At 40.1% G+C, this 25,657-nt stretch overlaps 1 protein-coding gene across 1 annotated transcript in view; it reads left to right on the top strand.

Moving 5' to 3' along the window:
- LOC135947983 (uncharacterized) overlaps positions 1 to 25,657 on the top strand; it is a 103,461-nt gene that overhangs the window by 58,175 nt on the left and 19,629 nt on the right. The window contains exons 2-4 of the mRNA XM_065497009.1: positions 7,895 to 8,109; positions 18,775 to 18,910; positions 19,376 to 19,509. Coding sequence (XP_065353081.1) covers positions 7,895 to 8,109; positions 18,775 to 18,910; positions 19,376 to 19,509 — 485 coding nt within the window. The remainder of the gene's footprint in view (positions 1 to 7,894; positions 8,110 to 18,774; positions 18,911 to 19,375; positions 19,510 to 25,657) is intronic.

Genomic DNA, 25,657 nt, shown 5'->3' with positions numbered 1-25,657 from the left:
TGGGGATCGTTGCCCGTGAGCCGCAAGATTTTCAAAAGTTTGACTGCGCCGCCGCTGACGGAGCGATCAGCGCGCGAGCAGCCAACTTTTTGCCAGCGCTCACGTCCGTTGATTTAAAGTGGGTTTTCAATATTTGATGAGTTGGTAATCAACTAGTTTCAGCTCGTTTCGCGCCACTCCATTGCACAGTCCATAATAGAGTTTGTTATTTCGTCGGCTGGGAGACGGGAAGTATAAATTTTGGCAATTATTATTATCGTGAAAGTTTGCCACAGAAGAACAGAGAGCCCGCCAAGGAGCAAGTAAGCAAGCGTAAAACTTTCCGGATGAACAACGAGACTTTGTGTTTGGTAAAATCGAACAAAGGCAGCTGCATATGTTTTGGCCCCTGTTGCTTAATGTATGAAAGCACGCGTTGAACAGGAAAATTCATATGAAACAGGTCAGTCTTGTTCATATGGCCAACTATCGAGCAATACATGGACTTAATTTGACGTAGTTTTAAGAAACTAATACAATACGAACAAAAATCATCATCTCAAATTACACAGTAAACGATCAGAGTTCACAATCAATGAGCTCTTTGAACGTATTCTTTTTATTTAATTTTAAACTCCTCGGTGATCAAAATGGCACTCATAATTAAAAGAAAACTGGCAGCACATATACAAAAGCCTTTGCAATGGAAAATAAATATGGTGGCCCGCAGCAGAGCAATAAAATTGCTCCATAATCAAAATGGAATACAAAACAAAATTCTTGATCCCCTTCCAAAAACGTCATTGTCCTTGTGGAAAACGAGAAAAAGGAGGCGAGTCCCATCGTGAACTTTATTACGCGCGCTCTCTCCTCTGCAGCGTCGGATCTGATTGCGAACTTTTTTGTCTTTGCTGCTTCTCTCTCTCTCTCTCTCTCTCTCTCTCTCTCTCTCTCGTGCTATATTGCTGCCGAGCTGTTTTACGAAGCTAGAGTGTAATATCATACGATACGCCGTGCCGGAAAATGTATTGTTGTTGTTTTGCAAACTTGGGTATTGGAATCGGATTCAATTATTTATAAGAAACCTTTACTCGCAATGAACGCAAGACGTGGTAAGTAATACATCTAGAGCGACTCCCTGGTGAGAAATGCTCAGAGTTTAAAATAATTAGCCAGCTTGCAAAAGAAACATAACCTCTAGAATATCGGCTTTGCATAGAAATGAATCCTCTTGGTGGCACGGAAAAGTGCCTGTTGCAGCCAGTTTTAAAAAGGATAAAAACTCCAATTGCAAAACTTTGGAAAAAAAACTTGAATTAATTTTGAATGCAATCATGTTAGGGAACAACACTTGCCAATTTAGCTTAGGTTATAAAAAATTACTTATATATTAAGATGAGATATCCGAATTGCAATTAAAATATTCTGACTTTCTTTACTAAGGAAAATGTACGGTTTGTCCTCGAGAGAATCCTCGAATGAATCATAAAAAATATCTGAAACTGCAAAAAAAAATAGTAGATGCTAAAAAAGCTGAAATTGTGATTAGTTTGCATCGGCGTTCACTAGTGGTCCGCACAGATTTTGAACCAAATGAACATTCATGTGCGAAGCGACCGGGCCGTTGATAAAACGCCACGCACGTCGAGGGACCCAGCCGCGAATAGAACGACGAAATTTCCATCCTAATAAACCAGCCACGGATTTTATCAGGTACAGATTCACGCTGGGTTTTTTTCGCCATCGAGCATTAAATCAGAAACTCAAACATCACAGAGAGCTAGTTTATCAGCAATAACGCCGCAGCTACGAGGCAGTAAATCAATTGGATTTGACGTGAGCGCGGCAGTCCGGCAGCAAAAAGCTGTTGTCATTTGCATTTTTACTGTGCACCATTCATTATGCTCGTAAAGTGCCAATGGCAATAAATCGATGCGATTTAATTATTTTCGCGCTCGGCTAGACGGAAACTGATGCAGAAAATGCAATCAATCTTGCACCAGCGACAGCGAAATGCTCCTTCCTTGCCGCGGATTCTCTTTTCTAGCCGGTTAGACGGTTTTAATGACAATGTGCATCGGGCTCCTCTACTCTTGCTCCTTTTGAGCACCTAAGCTCTCTTACATTAATTGAATTGAATTCCCACAGTTCATCTGAGCTTACAAAACAAAGGAATAAAAACCATTTTTTACTACGAGGTTTTTCTATTTCACCATAAACCACTTTGGAACATGCTTAGTAAGCTATATGAGTAACATAGATCCTGCAAAACAAAAATCACATTTATGTTCTAATTTTTACATCTATTTAGTTCATTTTATTTTTTAATCTACCATCCAAGATACAAGCTACAAAAATAAAGTTTCGCAAAGCTTAAATACAAATTACAATAAATTAATACGACTGAAAGTTTAGTTAAATTATCTAAAAACTGATATAACACAACAAGCATGAGATTAGAAAACTCAAGAGATGGCATTTTAAGTTTTGTAGATATTGCAGTAATGACATTGATCTCTTAAATCTACTCAATATCGATATGTGTTGCCATTGCTAGCTGTTTAAGTAATAAAAAAGCTTAATTGAAATCATATGCCTTCAAATTCTTATGATCGATTGAGTACTTAGATTACATACATGAGCGAAATATGTATTTCGCAGCCTTTTAATTTGTGGCGCCTGCTTTTGCTGCGCGCCGAAAGAAAGGAGAGAGAGCGGAGAAAGAGAGAATAGACTATTCAAAAAAATTCTACCTCTTCTCGCTGGCACAATGGATGACTCTGGAGAAAAGACGAGCGGAAAAGTTTTTCTATCATAAATTTCCTCTCTTTATAATTTTATGAAAATGAAGAAGAGCGCGCGTGCTTTTTTATGAATATCTTAAGGAAATTAAGGATTTTTTGCATAAGAAAATAACGTGCAAACGAGCCGAGTTCGGGTGGCGGAAAAGCGCGGGAGACTTTATTAGAGCGGGCGGTGAAATATGCTTGTGATTTGAATACGCCGCCGGGCCTGGCTGCTTTAATATAAAGTTTGATATGCATCTGAAATAAAGAAAAGAAGGAAAGCCCGCCGTTTCCGCTCCAGCGAGAAAAGCAAGCACATATAGCACTGCTCGCTATTCTTGCGAGCGGCTTGCATTTTATTTACCCTGGGTGGTGCTTGGTGTCACTTCACTAGGCCTCGACTGGTAATTGAACACCTCGACCTCCCAGCACTGCTTTATTGAAAAACTCAAACGTCCCTGACAATTCTTGTCAAGTCAGAGAGCATAGCCTTCTTTTTTAAGGTCTAACGAAAAATTGAGCAGAAAAAATTAAAATTTAAAATACACTGTTTGAATGATATTCAAAATAAATATATTTTTAAAGATTATTCTATCATTGGAGATGGTGCATTTTCAATCACCTTAAACGCAAAATACAATAAAATTAGAGATGCTTTTTATTAGTCAAGGTGATTTTGGTAATGGCAACGAAAGCTTGATGACACAATTCCCAGATTTCAAACAAAGGGAAGATTTTTTTCTTTACTTACTTACTCTTTTAATTTTAAGTAGTTTACATTTACACACATACGCCCTAAATATGTTTCATATTTATAATTATAATGAAAAAAATATTCCTAATGAATTGATTCTGCTTGCGAGCACGCAAATTTTAGCTTCTCTCGCAAGGACGTTGATGACTGATCTCGAGTTGCCGCTTGCATATTTCATTCATCATTACCGCACGCGATGAAATTGCTGGCCCGAAACTGCCAATTCTCGAGAATTAATAGCTCCGTTCGACGATGGCTCTCTATTAAATTCAGCCGTGCGCGCGCTCTGAATTTTCATTACAGCTAAAAATTTCGATCATGCCGTCGTGCTCTCTTAATTAAGCAAACTTTGATTAAATATTAACCCTCGAGAGCTCCGTCAACATTTGCTCATTTGAACTCTCGCTACGGGAAGATGAGAGAGCCAGTCGATTCTCGCGCGGAAATCACCGGCAGAAGGAGATTTTATTTCGCTGCCGTGAGGATAAAGCGCATGCAGTCTGAATTTGTGTGTCGCGCTCGAGCATGTCGTTTTTTCCCATCTAGCGAGGGAATTAAAAAGTTTTTACGAGTCCCATAAAACATTCAAACGCTTGCCCGACTCCACAAATATTCTCGCAAAGAGTGCAAGCAGCGCACACGCTGCTTCTTTCCTACTTTTCCTTATTTAATTATTTACTCGTTAGAAAGATTTACAGCCGGAACGGCTGCCGCGCGTTGAAAAAGGCGACTTCTCTGAATTAGCTAGCCGTCGACCCAAACAAAGCCGGAACACCGCGCGTCAGCCTGTTCAATGGCATCATTTTTCAACGGCTGCGCCCTGGCAAAGCCGGCCGGAACCATTTTTGATCCGATGAAAAGCGTCCACCGAAATATGAGAGCGAATCGCTCGATGCTCGATTCAATTATCGGCGTCGGCGACTCCTCTGCTTTTTGTACGCCCTTCCATCTGCATACAAATGTGTTTGGCTGCGCGCGTATGTCCGCTTTTTGCAGGCTGGTGCATTTTAGTCGGCCACTTTAGTCCCCTCGTGCACCAAAAGGAATGTAAATTTATTTATGGATATTTTATTCTTCCAATCAGTCCTTCGGTGTATGATTCTATGTATTAATATGCCAAAGTAAGTAAAGTGGAATGATTTGCCTCCAGCCCTAAAAGACTGCTCCGCGGCCCAGTTTCCAAAGTTGTGCAAGGCTTACGTTCAGTGCTAGTCTGTGATCTAATTCAAATGTTTTAGTCGTTTTAGTATGGGCCCACTTCGGCTTTGCTCTTCACAGAGTTAAGTCTTAACATGGTGTATGTCAGAAGTGGTGCCCTTTCTCACTTGTTTCCCCTTTTGACAGGTCATTTATTATGATATAATTGACAAACACATTTTATTTATTGTATATGATATTTAAGTGAGAAGAAACAAACATATAATGTGAATCAGAGATATGGTCACGATTGATGGTAAAAAATAACTTAATGAATAGTTTGTGCAGGGGGCAAATCTGTGCTGAGAGAAAAACACTAAAAAATATGCATTAAGCAGCATTAACAATCACCAACCACTTTATATTTTTAAAATGGACTGCTCAATTTGTAAGCTAATTGAAAATTGAAATTGAAGTTTAGATTAAAACATTGTCTATATCTTACAAGTAAACGAACCTTTAGCTATTGACTGTTCCACTAATTTTGACTGTTTTGCTGTTGTCCTAATTCATGATTTCTGGAGATGAGGATGAAGATGCAAAGCGCTTGGACTGAAACCAGCAATTGTTTTAGTCTTGAAACGCTGAAAATTGACAGCTCAGAATTCACAATGACAAATAATTGAATCCAAAATGATTAACTTCTCATTGTTAGGCAATGACGACTTAATGTCACGCATGGCATGACGCATGCATGGTTCAAAGCCAAACTAAAATACGGACAATTTTTCTTATATTGAATTTTTAAATCGAAATTAATCAATATTTTTAATTTAATATGGCTAACCTGATTTATTCAAAAGTTGCAACTGATAAATATGCAAAAGTCAAGAATGATTAGATTGCGCAACCCGAGGCGCCTGTGCAATCTGGCAAAAGGTGGAATGACGCAAGTGATCGTTCGGGCGCAGTACCATATGCACAATAATTTCGAGCGGTCTGATTTAATTATTCGCAGCCGGCGCAAATTTTATTGCAACTCGTCCTCTGCTGGAAATTTTGCATCGGGCGATAAAAGCGGCGGGAAATGGAGAAACGTCGTTTCCACCAGCAAACTGGGCGGTCGCTGATAAAAAAGAGGAGACTCTTTTGACAATTGGATTGTCAGAGGACACGGGAAAACAAAGATAGCAGGCGGAGATCGAAAAAAGGCGCCGAGAAAAAGCGGCGGCTTTAATGGTGCTTGTGCAGGTGGCTGAATTGATTTTAGACCTCGCCATTCAATCGCAGGGCTCATGTTTATAAATGATTATGGTCGCTTATTTACCACAGGGACGGACAAGTAAATAGTGAATGGAGTGAAAATTTGATTGCGACCTAGGTCTGCTGTCTGGAATACCAAGCTCGTCATGGAATATTCAAATTTCTGTTACAGCCTGAAAAACAAAGTGGATGAAGCGTTTGGAAAGCAGGTCTCATTGCAGTCGGACTGAAATAAAAGAGCGGCACTTGAATGTATGCGGCGCAAAACTTTTTAATTCACTTGTCAAAGCAGTGGAGACGTTTTGTAAATTCGTGTACCTATATTTGACCCAATTCAATTTTTGCCGAGCCCATACACACACAAAGGGCCGAGTCAAAAAGGGGCGCGGAATGTGTCGCGCGCGCGTTTGCATGCAGCGGCTGGCGTGTGTGTATGTTATTTCAAAGGATTTGCCCCCGGTAATGTATCCTCGGTTCTCACTGATTGAAATTTGCACCGTAAAATGCTCGGTGGCACAAACAGCGAGCGAAAGAGCAGAATAAACCAACGCGGCCCGCAAGCAGCTGCACAATTGGCTTTTAGGGCATTCAAGTTTTGCGGCCTGCGAGTGGATTATTAAATACACAATCCATTTGAGCGCGTGCATACTAATGGCCGCTCCCACTCGGCTCACGTGTATTATCACTGTCGGAGGAATCTATATGCAAATTCCCGCCTTTGATAATTAATTAGTCTCCCCCTCCGGTCTACTTCCGGAGGTATGCGCCACTTTCATACAAATAACAAACAAATGTTCCAGCCGCTTTAACGGGATTTTATCAGACTTCACCGAACAAACATCAATCTGGAAGTTTCGATATTTGCTGGTGATTGACGTAAATATTGTATCGACATACATTTGCCACCGTTCGCGTCTTGCGCCTTAAATCGAACGCTTTCAAGCGTGCGCTTTTATACCTTTGAAAATGTCTCACGAGTTGACTAATTACTTGACAAACACATCAAAGTGCTGGTATTTCCTTTAATTTGCGGCTGATTAATGCCGTGCTCGATTCATCATGCGTGCAGGCAAATGCAAAATAAACTCGACGTGCGTAAGGCGAGCGAATTAATTAATATATGTATTAATATATGGGGCGATACACTTTAATTTTATTAAACTATCTGTGGATGCTTTTATTCTGTTGTGTTATAATTTCTTCTCACATACATTTCTTCTCCTACATAATTTTATGTAGGATTTAATAACATTCTTTATTGTGAGTAGCTGTAGTATAGAAGATACATTTAAATGTAAATAAACTGAATGGCTTTACTCTGAGCTTAAATTTAATTCAGGATGGCTAGCTAATATCGAAATATTTCTTTGCTTCACAATACATATACATTGTTACGTTGGGAGGACGTTTTCAGCTCTGTGGAAACTTATGCTTTTAATTAAGAAAAGACAGCCCATGTTGCACGAAATATTTTTGGTTTCCATCTTCGTATTTTATTATGGCACTTTTAAGTTGTTAAAATTTGTGAATATTTAAGGTGCATGCGTGGGACAAGGGAGCTACGGGGAACATTTGAGCCTAAAAAAGCTTGGAAAAGACCTTTTAAATGCTGATTGGCTGTCCAAAATTGGAAAATTTAATCTACGGTATCATTTTAAAGATCACAATATTCTTAAAGAAGTGCTTCTGACAGTTGAAACCGTTTGTCTGTGGTTGCTTTCAATCAGAGCTAAACGTTTGAAACTGTAGGTCTAACTTTTAAAATAAGTGCTTGCTCTGAAAAATAGGTCCATGTTCTTGAAATACAGGTTGGGGGCCACATCTAAATCTTCCAAAGGATAAAAACAATTATTCGTTCCTATTACAAGTTTCCCCAGAAACACTTAAACCATTAAATTTTCTCAGTTAAGTGAATGGCTGAATACAATCAATTTCAACAAGGATACTTTTGTAAAGGTGATGGGATTTGTTGCAGGTGGCTTGGCGCTGAAAGACGTTCGATTGGTTACCCGTCCCGGAAACGGCGTGGTGCGGCGAGGAAGCGCCATCACTCTAATTTGTGAGTACGACCTCGAGGGAGCGCCGCTCTACTCCGTCAAGTGGTACCGAGGCAACCGCGAGTTCTTCAGGCATGTGCCCAACGAGACGCCATCCACCGAGATGTTTCCGTTTCAGGGGCTGAATATCGACGTGAGTACTCACAGCGCGCCGACCAACCGAAATCTGCGCTCTCATCCATCACGCGAGCACCCCCTGGAGGGCGGCGCCGGGCCCCGGGGGTGGATGAGCCGGGCGTAAATTGAATTAAATCGCCAGAGTAATTGAAATTCGATTGATTCACTGCGATAATCACGGTGTCTTGCCTCGCACTCGCCTCTCTAATTGGATTTTTCCACTCGCAATATTGAGAAATTGCGCTTTAACCGCTGTTGAAATTTCGACACAGCTGCACTATCAAGTAGATCTCAGAGATCCAATGTAACTATGCTCGTTAAATGGATTGGAGGTTTGCGTGTAACACTAACGTTTAGCTTGCAGTAAAGGAAAAGACTTAGCATTAAAATGCCTCTGAGTCGTTAAAATATGCTAATATTCCACAGTTTAAATAATCAACAAGGTTGAGTAAGACTTGGAAATTCTAGCATTGATTGATTTTTTTAGGACATATCAATTTTTTTATGAAAAATATTTTGTTCAATCAAAGCCTTTAAGAACATGAATAACTTAAAACACAATAAAAACAGGAAGGAATGAAGCATGTTCTCAACTAACGCACAAATGTAATTCATCAATGTAATAAATAATTTTAATAGGACTAATGCAAAATAAATATATAGTTTGTAAATACGCGGATAGAACTTCGAAAATACTCAATTTCTGTGCTGATGTTTATAATACAAAAAATACAAAATACAAATCTGTAAACTCTAGAATTATTACTATTATCTTGGCTTTTTCATTATTTTTTATTCGCTTGAATTAAATTTCTCTTATCACAAACTCCATAATGGTGTGCAGAAAAAATGCTCGTTTTAACAAAATAAATCTAAAGTCATTGTAGATTGTAGATGATAGAGAGTTCACCCCTTAAAGATCATAAAAATTTGAACGATTGTTGTTGAAATGGGAGCACATGCATACACGAACAGACAGATACACATGAGCACCGCTCCATGTGATTGCACTTTCTTCGGGGATTTTTTACGACGTTCTCATGTGCTACCCTCATCGTCCTTTTCATCAAACTGTTTATTTTATAACATTCCTCGCCGATGTTATTTGATCTCCCAACTTGCCAGCTCAAAACAACCCTTTCATCTCTGCTGAGAGTCATTCGCCACTTTCTTTTCCTCTTCGCTCTGTTGCAAAAGGAAAAGCAAAGCGCAGGCTTTTAACTGAGCACAATGACGAGTGTCTCTAATTATGGTGCTTGCCGGCGAAATATGTATAGCAATAACATCCTTTCAAGTGCCTAAAATAAGCTCCTTTTTATTATTGTCGGCGAAAAAGTCACGCTTCAAACGTTTGAGCTTCCCCTCTGAATCTCAATGGTCCAAAAGCAGGTGTATTTCGCCCACAAACTTTTCATCCTCTTTTGCCATGTCTGTAGAATAGAATCATATCACGAGGCCAAAGTATCCAAACTGCGGCGCTGTTGTGTGCTGGTTTTGGTGCTGCAAACAAAACAGCTATTTGCGCCAGCAAAATAAAAAACTGCGTGTGTGCTAAAGCAGCCTATTGCTGCGGTAATGAGGCGAGGCAAATTAGGCCGAAATCTGAGTCACGTTCCGCCACTACACTTTCCTTATTAGAAGCGCGAAAAGCGAGAGGCACATGCACGTAATGTGCTCGTCCACCCCCACCCACTGCTCTTCCCCCTGCTCCCGCCCTTCTTAAGGCTGTTTGGTACTTCACGAGACATTTTCTTGGTGATAATTAGACGCGCTCTTACTCAACCTGATTAATTATTTAAATAATTTGATAACGCCAGGGATTAAGTTTGAGTTTGTCTCACCCGCGCAAGAAGTGAAACTCGCTGATACTTTCAGACTTTGTCTTCTCGTTTCAAAGATAATATACTGAGCACGGGTCTCGGGAGTAAACCAAAGGAAAAGGAACCGAGGTGCTTCGCAGGCGTTTTGAAAAAATAAAGGCAAAGCCGCTTCTAGCTAACCCGCTAAACTATCGAATCAGTCCAAATCTTAATTAGTAAACGCAGAGACTACTTTAACCGGATATTCAATCCAACACGTGACTTCTTTGTCTTCGCTCAAGTTCATACAAACATATTGCACAACAAGAATATTATTGCGAAACATGCAGATTATCATCTCACTTCACTGATGTTAAGCTACTAAAAGTAATGAATTGTAAAATATTTTTGTCACAGGTGATTTTTACAAGATTCTGGCTGAATAGAAATAGTGATGCATGCATTTTTTTTTAAATTAAAGACGACGCTTATATGAAATTTGTTGAAATTCAGCAAGATGGCGAATTGGGAATTTTGCGGTCACTTTAAATAAATAAGAGAGGGGATTTTATTTAAGTAGACTTGATTGCAAACATGATATTAATCATACTAAACTTATCTTTAAATAAATATTTTAAATTAGTTGAAGTCACTGTTTCAGCTAGGAAAGCTTAAAAAGTAGCAGTATTATCTTGATTCATTCATATCTGCACAGTCGTTTTCTACAAATTTCATTGGAGATATTCGAGCTATTGAAATCCCCTTATAAATAGGTGCCTGTGAATTACAACTCTCATTTCGCAACAAAGCTGCAATGCACGTGAATAATCACAGGGGTGACAAGGAAGTGAGTTGACAACAGAACAACATTTAGTTCATGTTTGCTGACGGGTAATAAGTGGGTTGCAAAAGTGTCAGAGCAGGTATATCGCGATAAATCAGCCACACACGCAGTTAGATTGGACGAGCGCACAAAAGAGCACAAAACACACGCACGCACAATGAAGGAGGGGCAGCAAATACATTTCTTGTCACTGCCAATTACATCACCGTCCTCCAGTGGCAAAGACTACAAAGGATTCCGTCCTTTGTCCTTTTGATGGGCCGACAAAATTGTGACGTCCGCCAGTTGGCCGGTCGGCCTGTGTGTGTGTTTATTATTGCATTTGATCCAGTTGGGCCATTTTATTATTGCCAGTGGCTTCCGACGAGTTGTAAACAGAGCCGCAAAACTCGGAGAGCGCGCCAGCTATAGCATGTGTGCCCACCCGCCTTTTGCCCTTGGGGCCACGGATTTTAGTCCTTTTACGCTGAAATTAAGCCAGAGGTTTACACCCCTGCGTTGCTTTGAACAATGCATTAACGCTTGGCTAAACTCGCAAACTTTTTCGCCGAATCGGACCGGCTGAGCAATTTCCCCGCTTCTATGCTTTGATCGTTTCGTTTGTTTCTCTTCAACGCAGCGAAAGCACGTGATGTATGAAATACAAAATCATCGCAGCTAGAATACCGCTCCCTTCCCCGTTGGGGAAAAGTGTGACAAAAATACTTGCTGGGATAAATTACGACGCATATTAATTTGCCCCGCGAACAAGCACGTGTGCCCTGGCGCGTCGTTTTTCCGCCGTCGTGTTTGTATCAGAGTATGTTTGTGTTGTACGGTTTTATGTTTTCGGGTGCTGATGTGCTTTTTATTAAACCACACCCTGCTGTAATTAATTCGGATAGTAAAACGCCCGCTCGGCCACAATAAAGTCGGCAACGGTGCCGGATACATTTTTATCGCGGAGAAAGCGACTTTTTTTAGCAGACGCGCGCAGGTGCGGCCAATTCCGACCCAGATCGGTAATTAAAATTTAAGTGCCAAGTTAATATCCTTTCACGCGGGAGTGCGTATCAAAAATTAATTTTATTTTTGGCCAGCTTTTTCCCGCGCTCGGCGAATGAACGACTTACTTTCCAGGCACCGCGGAGCTTAATTAATGGGACCCTGTTGATTGCGTTTTGCTATATTACGCGCTCTGCGGTTTTGTGAGATTTTCATGTTTTATCACCAGAAGCGTTTTATTAAAGCCTCAACTGTACGTGTGTAAAAGTCAAGATTGGATGATGAAACCATGCGGGAATGGTTCATCTGCTTGCCGGGAAAGAGACATTATGTGCGCGTCCCATTTTGATGGCTTGATGTAAATTGTTACGTTAATCAATGTCATTTCAGCAGATGAGAAGAAGAGTAATGTTTTTTTGAAAATTTTGGAGAGTTACCAAAAATTTCATTTCTACGTAAATCTTGAAAAAAATAGTTTTCAGATTGAAACTATTATCTATAGGTACCAACGCTGTATATATTTCAACAGATTTAAAAAAAATAATCTAAATCATCAAACAAAAATCAATGAGGGAGGAAATAAAGGGAAGTATGAGATGAAGGAGGGCAGAAGTTAATTACAAAATTGACAGATGAACTGTCGAGAAGACTATGCGGCGTATTAGTGAAGTGTGAATTGTGAAATATCAGGAAATCACTCCCTCATTTTAGAATGTGCCGCACAATCAACTCATCCCCGGTATGGTCACAATTCGATGTTTTTGCATTATTACTAGGGATTTCTGAGAAATAGTCTTTAATTTCGAAACATTTCTTTTGCAGTAGAAAAACATTGAATTTAGAAAAAAACCTCTGAGATGTATTTCCTTTATCTATATAGAGCTGGGCAAACTGAGCAACAAACAGTTAATAAAACAAATTTTGAACCTTTTGAACTGCGCGTAATTTTTACTCCTTGATTGATACCAATTGTCATTAATTGAACGGTCTCCCATTACCTTTTTGGTTCTAAATCGTCATTTTCATAAATGAATTGAATCAGGTTCTAACCATTTCACAGTAATTTTCTCATTCAATTATGATTCCTATCAATTCCGGATACATAACCAGCTATTCATATGAAATATCCATTCATCGGTGATGTAGATGATTTTACATTCTGCACTATAACCCCTTTTGAAGCCTCTTTCTAGATTACGCAAACACGCCTTCTCATGAACTCCGCAGCGCAATAGAGAGCAGTACAGAAACTTTTAGCCAAACAGCCCCAGAGTTTCTTTAATTATCCAGAGAGAATCTCTGCTCCCTTTCATTTCATGGTTTCACCAAAGTACGTGGGCTGAGCGGTTTAACTCTCTGCTATTAGAAATTATTATTCCATGAAAAAAAATTCGGCTGTCGCGAGAATGCGTTTAGCATATTATGCAAATAATCCGACGAAAACGTTGTTTTTCTTTATTTTGGCCAAAAGGAACGATCCATCAGCTCGCAGCGACGGCGGGAGCGATGATTTTCAGTTCACGAGTAAATGATGGTGCCGGTAATCTGATAATAATCGCGGCTCTTCATCTCGTTAGGACGCAACAACACACTGAGCAAAAAGGGCCGTCTCGTTAGCGCGCGCGAGCGAGTGAGGGTGGTTAAAAATAAGGGTGTGGTCTGGCGCTGTTCATCAACCCCCGCGAGCGTGCATTAGCCACCACCGATGCAGTCACGTCTTGTTAGCCGCCGCTTGCTTAATTAATTAAACGGCCATGTAAATGTGCCGCACGCTTGATTGCACATGCCAGCCGCCGCCCCGCACCCGCGTGCGTTTTGTTAATAAAAATATGTGTTGTCCGCAGCCTGAAGGGTGGGATCCGCCTGCACTGCGGCCAGCATTCTTCAGCGGTCCCTTTTTGAGCAAAATTAATCCTGGGGAACACTTGTGCACCAGCGTTGTTAGCATTAGCAGTGCAGAGGATTAAGAATGTGTTTTGGGTCAAAGCTCTTACTCAGCATCACAAGCTGATAGCAGCTTAAACCGCACTTTTATCGAGATTTATTCCTCTCCAAATAAAATTTGACGGCAAAATGATAAAAATTCACCTTCACGTTACATGCGAAGAAAAGAGCAAAATATACATACTACAACCAGGAGAGAAGAATTATTGAGTAGCACTGCTTCTTGGACTGATTTGTGCATAAGCCTGAGTCGAATTGAAATTCCCAAGCAGCCTGTGAAATAAATGCAGGCTGCAATCACGCCCCGTCTCGGATAAGGAAGGCTGTAAAGTTCCGTAGATTGCAGGCTCTGGCAGCTTCTCATGAATATAGAGTTGGCGTTGCTGGAATCATCAGCGAAGCATTTTTATTTTTCAATAGACTCGCGATTGGATGGTCGTGTGCACGATCGCACCGAGTGCATAAATCAAACCTTAAAGCAGCCAATACGCACACATAATAATGAACGAGCATTGCAGGATCATGATCTCGTCGATCAAAGCATTTTTTATATACAGAACAGCCAAGATGATACAAACATTTTGATTGTATTATTATAATTCTGAATAAAGGATTGAGAGGTTTTGGTATTGGCTACAATTACAATGAAAATGAAATTTTGTTTTTCAATGGAACAGCCAAACTCATCAACTGCCGGTTACAGCGTTTGTTAATTAAATTCAAATCAAATATACAAATTTATCAAATTTTGAATTCAAAATGATTTTTTATTTCGGATCATCTAGTAAGCTATAATTCAATTTCAAATAACTTACAATTCTTTGTCCTAATCAATAACGGAAAATGACCTTAAAAGTAATTCATTGATGATTCCACCAATAGACGCTATGTTACGTGTTACGCATATAAAATTATTACACATGATTACGCATCAGTAAGCCTGGTTCTAAAAATTCATTTCCTGTTGACAATGATTTCCAGGGTGCTAAAACACAAAATTTAAATTTCGTTGATTTAGGGAAATGGTAATTTTATTGCTTAAGTCAAATAGTAAGATAAGCGTGCGTGGTAAAATTATGACATCATTTTTTATGAAATTGTGTAATTTACCGTTCAAGGCTTTTTTGCGCGCGTGCGATATACGAATCAGCTAAGCCAGGACACGAGAGGTGAAAGAGGAAAGCTGGCGTGCGGCAATAAATTTAATCAGCTCTAACAAGTTTCACATTAATATCGCTTTATCTGTTTGAACTAGAGCTAGCGCGCAGGGTTAGCCACGCTTCATGCATGCACAATGGCACAGTCGTTATTAATAACGGAATAATTTATATCGCAATTAAACCTGTCTTTTGTACCAACCTTCTCAGCTGTTATGTTTACGTTCAAACATCAAAATTAATTTATCTGCAAACGTGCATCCCAAATAATAATAATATGAAAATGCTGTTTATTCGGTGCGACATAAATATTAAAAAACCACACCTTTTTTCCTGCAGCCGAAGGCATCGATTTGTTGTCGCTCAAATGGATTTTTCTTTGCACAGCAGCGCTGCTTGCTTTTTTTCTCCAAGAGGCAGCTTGCTAAATGAAACCCCGTTTTTAATCTAGGAATTCGAATGCGAGGCAAATGAGAAAATCTTTCCATTTCTGCTTGGCTGTGTATGTGTGCAAGTTGGAGAGAAAAGTGCAAAAAGAACACTCATGGCGCACCTGCGCTGGGATTTATTGCTTCTTTTTACCCATGGGTCTTGGGTGGCCGTTTCTATTTAAGTTTCCTTCTTGCAAAGTGAAATACAGATTTTTTTGTGGATCACAACGTTGCCAAGGCTTTGACGTCACTAATTGTATACGATTTAACGACGTTTGCTGAAAAAATCAATTACAATCATTTTGATATGGGATATGGTGTGTTAAAATCAAATTAAAATTTTCCCGCAAGTGAATGTATGGAATAAAGACTAAAACCCAGCAGTATTAAAATTTTAAGATGTTTAACAAGGAAATTAAATCTCAGAATTTTTTCAATTATTGTACAGTCAGTATTTAAAAATTTGTTCAAGGTATTGATTATGCACTAGTTTGTATCGCAATTTCAGCCAATTTCAGCATCCATCAGCAAGCCAGCTGACTCTAAAGTCTTAAAACAAAATCCACAAAATTAAATATGAGATTTTTGTTCCGTAAAGCAACATTGGCTGTTTAATGGTGTGGGGTACGTGGAGCCGTGACAGAAATTCGTATTCTTCTATGTAGTAATTCGTCTTTTAATTATGTCTCGTGGTTTAGTAATTAAGATCAAGATCAAGACCAAGACTGTGAAATTACATAGATAATCAAAAATCACATTTACAACAAATAATTATAACAATAAAAACATAACATTACAATTATGACACTTACCCCGTAGTTCGGCTCTAATGGGAAATAGTTTTTGTGGAATTTTCTCGCACCAAATCTCATCCTAGCCGGAGAGAGAATATTGTGTTGCGACTGCTTTGGTGCGAGGCTTAAGGTGCAGTAAGGGTGCACTGCTTGTCGCACCTTTGTACTGCCACCTGGCGATACAGGTTAAATGCAAAATAGTTATTAGGACGGTAGTGGCGAGAAGACGCCACAATGGTTTGATTTGGACAAGAGAAATAAATGATAAGCGAGGAAATATAAATCAGGCCAATAAACGTAGACGCGTAGGAAGCTTGAAAGACGGAAACCATCACGCAGTGACATCGACAAAACGCTCACCATTTGATGACGGCCGCTTCCATTCGGGCGAACATTAATAAAACATCTCCACAGCCATGCAGCAGCATCATTTGACGTCACAGGCAACACACAACGGCGAAAATAAACTGGCCAGGGAGATGTCGAGGGTCTTTTAATAATTATTTGCATACGCTGCCAGATTTTCCATCGGAGCAATTCTGTTCGTGCGTTTTTTCTTGTGATCTCTGGCTGCGGGAGCAATGCGCCGAGAGGAATCGGTGTGCAGTCATTTTTCCCCCAGCCAGGCCCAGCACTGATAAAGGCGACTTCCTCGACGTCTACTTACTTTCAGCGCGACTGCCTCAATAATTTTCCTGCGTCTGAAACCACGTGGAAAAAATAAATCAGCCAGCCGCCTTGACGACGCTCCGTCGTCGACGGCGCAGAGAAAAACGAGGCGAGGCACACTTTCGTGCAGGAATTCGCGAGAGCCCCAATTCGTCTCAAAATGAAATTGTCCCCCAATGTTATAGAGTGCCTTTGGTATTTCTTGGAATACTCGCAATCAGCTGAAGTGAGTTTTGTCACTTATTATATCTTATTTTTTATCTAAACTTTGAGAAGGTGATTAAGAACTCTCCCAAATTAAATCATAACAGTGATTGATTAATTATTTTATTTTTGAGCAAAGAGATTGCCACACAAAACTTTTAGGATAACTTTCTACTGCTTTGGGAGACATTGGCTCAGATATGTTTAACTAATTTAAATCAAATATAAAGCAAGAAATACTCGAAAAATTTCTCTTTTTGCATGAAAAACAATTAGCTGGCCGTGCGTGCAGAGTTGAGAGAAACAAATAATCTCACACGTTCTTGTGTTGGACAGCAATCTCTTTCAGTGCCTCAGAACTGAGACAGTCAAACAAAAATTGAAAGCCAAAGAGAATATTTTAATCGCCAGCCGCTCTAAACAATCGACTGCACGCAATTTGAGAAGCAAAAGTAAAGCAAGTGACGAAATCTTTTTTCCTGCAACTCGCCCTGCCAGAGACAAAACTTCCAAACATAAATTCAAAAGCTTATAAATTCCATCCTATCTTGAAAGCTATTTAAAAAAAAAATCTTTTTGGCCCTGTTACCTCTTAAAATGGTCAAATATCAGAATGAATGCCCGTGATTTAAAAATTGCTATCCACGAATTGATTTACATATATCTGACAATAATTTTAGTTGTTATGTATGTCAGCTTCAAGTCAAGATTTCAAATTTTACACAAGGTTTTAACTTTGTTCTTTACGAATGGCCATGTTGGAGTGCTTGATTTTCAATTTTGATTGGGATTACAAGTATTTGTTAGGGACACTTTGTGGCTATCTGAAAAAGTGGGCCAAATGGGCTGAGCAGTGCAAAGAGAGGAAGTGAGAGGAGCGAGAGTGCGTGGCCAGAATCGCGAGAGGAGAGCGATATTGATTTTGCGAATATGGAGGCCTAATTTATTATTAACGCAGTGTCTACATGTATTGCCGTTTTAGTGCCGCGCGCTGCTGGAACAAATTGCCGACCATTGTGTGCGCCAGTTGCATTTTTCCCCGTCAACAGTGGCATGAGGGTCACGCCATTGTTTGAGAGAATCGGCGCAGCAGGCGACGCTCGCAGCTTTTTCGCACTTTTGCCGCGGCCGCCACCACCACCGCCGCCGCCGCTGCTGCTGCCATTAGTCAAATTTTATCTTCAATTATTTCAGCCGAGAGTGCTAGAACAGAGTGAACGCTCGGTGCACCGTCGCGCTGCAGGTGAATTATGGCCCGCTAAAAGCGCCCGATTTCGCGCCCTTTTATGCGAGTAATTTATGGTTGCACTCGCGTTCTCTCGGCGTTTTATTACTTCGAAAAATACGCGTCGCTATTTGCATGGCATGATGTTTCCACACCAGAATTCGAAATGCGAATACTGGAACGTCCGGAAAAATTTGGCTGTCTCGCACACCGCGAATTTATGGGTCTAAAGGAATGCCACATAATTTAGCATTGTACTCGACGGTAAAATTTTAATTTCTATTACGCGTAACTGTCTACAATATAAAAATTTTTTCAATTAAAGCGCTTAAAACAAAAGCGACCAAAATTTGTTATATGTATTTAAAAACTGATGTAGAGTCATCATTCAAACCATCATTTTGCAAAGCGTAATGATAACTGGAAAATTAAACTGGCTCAGGAGAGGATTGCCTTGTCAAATCCATTGCGTAATTTGGTGTGATAATAAAGTGAATCAAAACTTTGCAAAACCATAAATCCTGGCAAATTTTCACGTTTCCAATCTGGCAAAAATTGATGGGACACGGGGGAAAAAAAGTAATTTCAGCCGCAAGCGCAAATTTATTAAGAGAGGTGATAAATTTTCAGAGGGAACAATCTCACGACAACAAAGTTCGGCTGGTGGACGTTGGCTTCAATTTAGCTGGCAACTACAGCTGCGAGGTGTCCGCAGACGCGCCCTCTTTCAGCACCGACTTCGTGTCGCATTACATCACAGTCGTAGGTAAGAGCAAACTTTTATTAAAATATAAAAAAGGAGAGCGACAGAGGAAGAGAATGTACGCAGCAGCTTTTAAAGTCGAACGAGCACGATATGAAATTGTCACCTTTTGCGCAACGATCCCCACTTTTCCGCCATGATTCATTTGTACAAAAGGTTGGCGTGTTTCCCGTAATCGTGATAGATTCCCTAGCTGTGATTGTAGCTAATGGCTTTTGAAGTAATCGCGGAGGCTAGGAGCGGTCATTTAAAAAATCTCTCGCGAGCGGTCGGAAAAGTCAACAAATCTATTAGGTATATCAAAACGAGAGCCCCTTTGACAAGAAGCCAATTTCCATTGAGTAGTCGATTCATCATTTTGCCTTTCCTCCATGCCTCCGCAGTTGTAACAAAATGCTCTATTTATTTGCCCGGCCTTGAGCTGCTTCCTAGATGTTTGCGAAACTTTTGACCTTTTCTTTCATTAAGCGCTGCCCGACAAGAGACCTGTGGTGACTGCCGAACGGCCTGATTACGAAGTCGGCGACGTGCTCAGGGCAAACTGCACGTCAGGAATCTCCAGACCCAGTGCCAATCTCACTTTCTACATCAACGATGTGCCGGTGAGTACCTAAATTCATTGTTCTTGTCTTTTCGAAGTGAGCTGTAAATCTCATCACTTCTGTTTTATACTTTCTTGATAAATATATTAGCAAGCCAAAAAATCCTAAATGTTTAGCCCTGATTGCTGCAGCTGGAGGGCGCTTTTCTCACTTGTACAAACCGTTCTATAAAAAAGAAACCTAATTTTGAGCCACTTGAGAGTCTATTTGAAGAGCAGAAGAACAATCTCGCACCGCGACCAATTCAAGTGATCGAAATTCCAAATAGTAGCTAAAAAGCAGGAATCAGAATGGCGGAAGGATGCGAACGCAGCCTTAGAATGCGCGTCAAGCTAAAAACGATTGCCGCACGTCGGCGAGCGCGGCACCAAAGTTTGGCTAATTGTGCAACCAGCCGAGCGGAGCGCAGTGTGACAGCCACTTAAGCGTCGGGCGCTAAATTGCAGCAAAAAACGTAATTAGAAAACGCATAAATAGGCTGGAAGAGCTGGCGCACGCGGGCGCGCTCTTTTATTACACGGTTGAGCCACAATAAAGGGAATCGCCTTTGACTTTGTGCGCGTCGGCAATAAAGCCAGCCGAGCGAAGCAAAGGCCTCGCCTAGCTGTCTGATGTGTGCGTGTTTTCAGCCTGCACCTTAATTGAAATTTCGCCCTCTGCCACGGCTGCCGCCTGGCCCGCCCGTCCGCGTCCTTTTATTATCGGCGTGCGCGGCGTTATGATCAGGAATTAGCCGTAAAATCTCATCGCTCGCGCTTTACGAGCAGCTTGTTTTTTTAATTAACAGTATTGTGCGACGCTGTGCGCGATAATAATTTTAATTGTCGTCGCCGCCACCGGCAATTTGCAAACTTTTGATGCGCGACCGTTTGGCCCGCGTGCCACCCGCGAGACCAACTAGCCGTCAAATCTCGGCACCAGCTTTACGACCCTCTGTTCCATTCTTTTTTTCTCTTGCACTTCCCTTGCATTGTTTATTGTTTAACTGTGCTCGGTTGATGTTTTTCGCTCTTAAATAAAAAATTGCCCGAGTATATTTCGCCCATGCATTGATTTACCATTTTAAATATTCATGTCAATAAAGTTTAAAAATTTAAATTTAAATTTCATAGTGAACTCAGTGGAATTTTCCGCTCATGCTTGGCAGGGAGCAGGGAAGTTCCATATTTGAGCTCTCAGAAAATTCAAAGGTCAAAAGAATTTATTATTTGATAAGAGGGCGTTTTACAAAATTAATAATCTCAAGTTAAATATTTGACTCTAGATTTTCCAAGAATATTAACTTGGTTAGAAACAGGAGGAGGAAATTTCAAAAAACACTTGTGAGCAAATTTCACCCAAGTTAAAAGATGATCTACAAAAACAGTTTTGCATTTGATCAGCAAATATTATGGCTGGAAAAGTTTGCCTACTTTGGCTTAAACGGCAGAGAAGATCAAAAATTCGAAGAGAACGGGAGAAACTTGGATTGGCTTTGAGGACTTTCCATTCAGCAGGCCAAAGTTTTGGATCTCTCATTAAAATCTCTCTGGCATGCACAGGCGTGCTCAAACTTCATCTGTCAAGTTTATGCAAACTTGACTTTATTTACCCTATTGTTGGTGTAAACACTTTCGGTTGGCTGCTGAACCGGAAAAGAATGAAAAAGCCACGGAAACTCACTTTGCCCGTTTGCATTGCAACGGACCTTAATCTCTCGTGTCGGCGATTCAAGGTGATTAGTTAAGCGCGGCAGGCTTGCATTTCCACCAACAGCCAGTCGCACTTCATTATAGTTCATGTTAATTTCGCTCTAGCCTGAAAAGTTTTCTGGTTAAAAGGGCCCGAGTTTTCATAACACTTAAACATTTCTCACCCGACGACGAGAGGCCTGGAGTAGGCAGAGAGAAAGAGAGCGAGTGAGAAAGAAAGCACCGGAGCAGTGGCAAAGAGAGTCAGCGAAACTTTTCATTCTTAATTAAAAGAGCCGCCCAGTGCAGGGCGGCTGACTGACTTTGTTTGTGTTTAGTTTATGCCGGCGCTGATTTTTGCCCGAGTTAACCGAGTTTAATTACACACGCGCCCCTAGACGTCGTCTCTTTGCCGCATTGGAATTCCGCTCACCCGATCGGTGACAGTTTGCTCAATAAGGCTGAGATAGCGAGAGCCGGAGCGCGCAATTGCTTCCTCTTCGCCAACATCTTGTTCCCATCTCCCGTCGTCCTCCTTTTTTCTCTTTCTCTCTCTCTCTAGCAGCTACCGGCTCAGCTTAACAATCCCGGCCGTGCGCCCTCGATAATGGGACTAAAGAAAGTCTTGTGCGCCGAGAAATTGAAACATTGCTCCTTACTCGGCGCTTTTTAACCCGTTTACATCAGCTCATTGGCTTTTAGACCATTAAAAAGTTATTTGTCAAGTTCCTTGTAACTTTTTACATGTGCCAGCACGCTTGGTAGCGTTAATTTAATTTCAGCCCTGGTTAGCGCATTAATTGCAAAAGTTGCGATATGCTCTGCTCACTTTTAATTCCGAAGAGCAGAGATTTTGTCACTTGGAAAAGCTGTAAGCTCTTAAGATATAAAAATGCAAACGCGATTGTATGTCGCTGTGCAGCGTAATCTCCAGGGGAGTGTTCATTTACTTTACTAGCCTCTGTAACCTTCTGCAGAATTGTTTAGCTTTCTTGTTATACACGTGCAGTCGTTATTGTGAAGACAAACGATTTGCTGTGTGCCTTACTTCCGAGTTGATATGCAACCCGCGCGTTTTCCGTGTACATGCTGGCTGCCTATGTAACCTATTTTCCTGATGTGAGTGAGCGACTATCGGAAGAAAAAAAAATACAAATAATGTTAAGCATGAATCGTTTCATGTTTATCCGAAATCGGATTACAGGTTAAATTTACATTTTTTTTAATTTTTCTCATAAAACATGGAAAATGGCAAAATTATTGTTCCCAAAAAATCGAATCCACTATGAAAGGTCGATATTCGTAATTCCAATGTTGATTTACCTCAAATTTAATCATTTTATGGGCTTCAGAACTTTTTGATTGTTTTTTACCATCAACATTCTTTTAATTTTCTGCAGTATTCAATCTGATTGCGCATGTATAATTTCCTGTTTCTGGATATTGAAGCACTAAAAAGCTATGCAGACATTTAATTTGTTGAGTGATTAAAATTTAACCTGGCAGTAATGAGAGAAGCAATTTATGTCAGTACAAAATAAAACTCGACAGTGCTTCTAACAATAAGAGCAGCCTCAAAATCAGGCGCAATCAGCATCAGCACCCATTACTTAAATTCGAGGAAATCGATTGTTCAAAAGAATATTTAGACCTTGGTTTTCTTTTGGCATTATAAAGTATCTAAAGACAATTTAACTAGGAAAAATCTTTAAAAATCCCAAATTTTCGGGCATTCGATGTTATAATTTTTGTCTGCTAGTCTTTATCCTTTTTTTAGCCAAGGAGAATTTACCTGAAACTGTATATAGTCTCTACTAAGTGATTAGCATTTTATGAAAGCATGAATAATTTTGTATTTTTAGCAACTGAAAAATGCTCTAGAATTTAAAAAAAAATATTTAACGTTATTTGGCCTCGTATGCTCAAAATGAACATTCCTGCGTAAATTTTATGTGTCCGTCGTTGTATTGATTTATGATACCCCGGTGGTACACGAAAATTCGAGTTTCGCTGCATGGAAGAGGTGTGCGCCAACGAAAACTCTGAAATAATCTCACTCAAATTTGGTGCTAGGCAACAGGGCATTGCTGCGTCAGAAAAAAAATGAAACATCGGTGTGGATTGTAAAATACGGCAGCTTTGAGCGAGCTTATCAAAATTTGGCGTGAGGCGTCGCGTTTTGAATAATTCATGTGTGCATATCTTTTTCTCTGTATGTCGGCTGTATGGAGTGCTTCAATCTCGAGAGTTACAAATTGAAATTTACTCGGCGCGAGCGCAGCAATTTAAGCCTCGAGTGAGCAAAAAGGCATTGCAAATTTCCTCGTGCAGAGTGATATGATGTTGCTGTGCACAGCAGCATTAACATGCAAACATCATCGCCGTTATTATAATACGCTGCATGCATTAACGGTACTGAATATATACATATATACTCACTTAGCTGCCCATTCGCTGAAACGCACGAGAGTCGACCAATCAACGAGTAAGGCATGAAGAGGGTTTGCAATTTCAGACAGGGAGAATAAAAAACAATAAATAAAAATAATGAATTTATGATGACCGACTATTTTTTATACACTTTAAAGTACAAAGTTTCTTTATGTATTTTTCACATTTTAATTTTTCAATTTTTCAACTTATGGTAAAATAGGTTTGACCTTTCCACAAGAGATCAAATTTTTTATTATTATGTTATTTATATTTTCTATAAGCAACTTTTAAACACCCTGTTATGCCATATGTTGACCTCTCTTGGGAAAATGAAATAATTTATAAAATTATAATTTCTCTTCATGTAATATTAAAGAAATTTGCCAATGAAACAATATCTGGATAGTTTTTACCCTAAAATCTAGTCAGAAACAGTTTGTCTGTCATCGCGAACAACACTACAACCTTGGATTTCTTAGAGTAAATCTTTTTCTATCACAAATGTTGATAGTGTGAATCATATTTTTGTTAAATTCAAATTTTTCGAGATATCAGAAGCTAATATTTCACTACAATATTGAGTAAAGAATACGCTAGAAATAGTGCTCTGTCTTTTGTCTAAGGTAATAATGCGGCTAAGAGTTATAAAAAATGTTATAATAGCTGTGTCTGTCTGCTGTTCAAATTTTCCCTTTGGTGAATGACTCTAAGCTAAAATCCACACATTTCTCATTGTTGTAATAATATACATTCATATAATGCTGAGTTGGGTCTATTCATAAACTCCTTTTTCCGGCGAAACGCGCATTATTCTTCTCTGGCGCGTTCAAGCGCGTGATAAAATCTGTGCCACTGGTTGACTTTTGCATCAGCTAGGCCTTTATTCAGGAAAAAATCCGCTGTGCGGCCAGTTTTTGCGGAAAAGGGTTGGCAGTGTAAAAAATTAAGAGGGTAGAAGAACGAGTGTGTTTTAAAACTAACTCGACCCGTGAAATATGGAACAATGAGAGAGAGAGAGAGACGCATTTGACGACTCCCTGGCCGCGAGTATCCACGGAAACACGACTTGTTGCTAGGGTAAAATTCAGAGAGAGCTGCGCGCGCCACGCAGACTTGTTTTATTAAAACGAGTCTTGTTAAAATTTTCCAGACTTGTAATTAGAGATTTTATGGGGCTTAAGCGCGGCCGAAACTGCCTTTGCAGCACTACTGGCCGACTGTCTGAGCGAGTTGTTTTTGCAGTTACGGCTAGCCTGTGAAGTGTGAGGCGCGCGTGCCCCATTTTTTTGCCACCGCTCACGCGCTGCAAAGGCCAACTGCAGTGTGCAAAAAGGCTCTATCGTCCTTCCCATCTTTTGACTGCCCCCAGAGCCGACGGCCGAAATTGGAGAGCTGCAAATTAAAAGCAGCTTTCTTTTGCCCTTGCGAACTCTCGTGTTTGATCTCTCTCTTTAGCAGACGCGAAATCGTAAGCTTTTCGCGCTAATTATAGAGAGGATTAGACCCGTTCGGAAATGTACGAAATACGCGTGGGCACCAAAAGCTCCAACCGGTCAAATTGGTGGAAATTGACTTCGTAAATTCCCAAGCATTCGGATTTTACCCACAAGTTTCGCTTGGTACCCTTGTGAAGTGAAAAATTCCTTTTTGAAAAAATGAAGAAATTCATTATTACAATCAAAAATACTCAAATGCATGCACAAAGGATGATATTAAATGCTTGTGAATTTTTTAACAGGGAGATTTTGTAGCTTAAATGGTCGAATGGCGTAGTTTCGGAATATGCATATCATCACTCAATCTTCTGTATTTTAGTGTGCTCAGTAATGAGTGCAGAGGATTCTGAATCATTAGCCTTTGTTTTTCTGGATTTTGTTTTGTCATTGGTTCCAAACGTGGCTTCTTTTTGGTTTGGAAACGTTTGGATCTAATTTTTTCTACTTGTCACTTCTGCCGCCCATCCTATTTTAGTTAAAGTGAAATCAAATTCATTTATAAATTAAATTTTAAAAGTTTCTACAAAAGGATTTTAATAAAATGTTCAC

The sequence above is a fragment of the Cloeon dipterum genome, chromosome 1, assembly GCF_949628265.1.
Source record: "Cloeon dipterum chromosome 1, ieCloDipt1.1, whole genome shotgun sequence".
Classification (NCBI taxonomy): Eukaryota; Metazoa; Arthropoda; class Insecta; order Ephemeroptera; family Baetidae; genus Cloeon; species Cloeon dipterum.
Note: the sequence above shows the minus strand (reverse complement) of the source record. Positions and strands in the feature narration are given on the sequence as shown.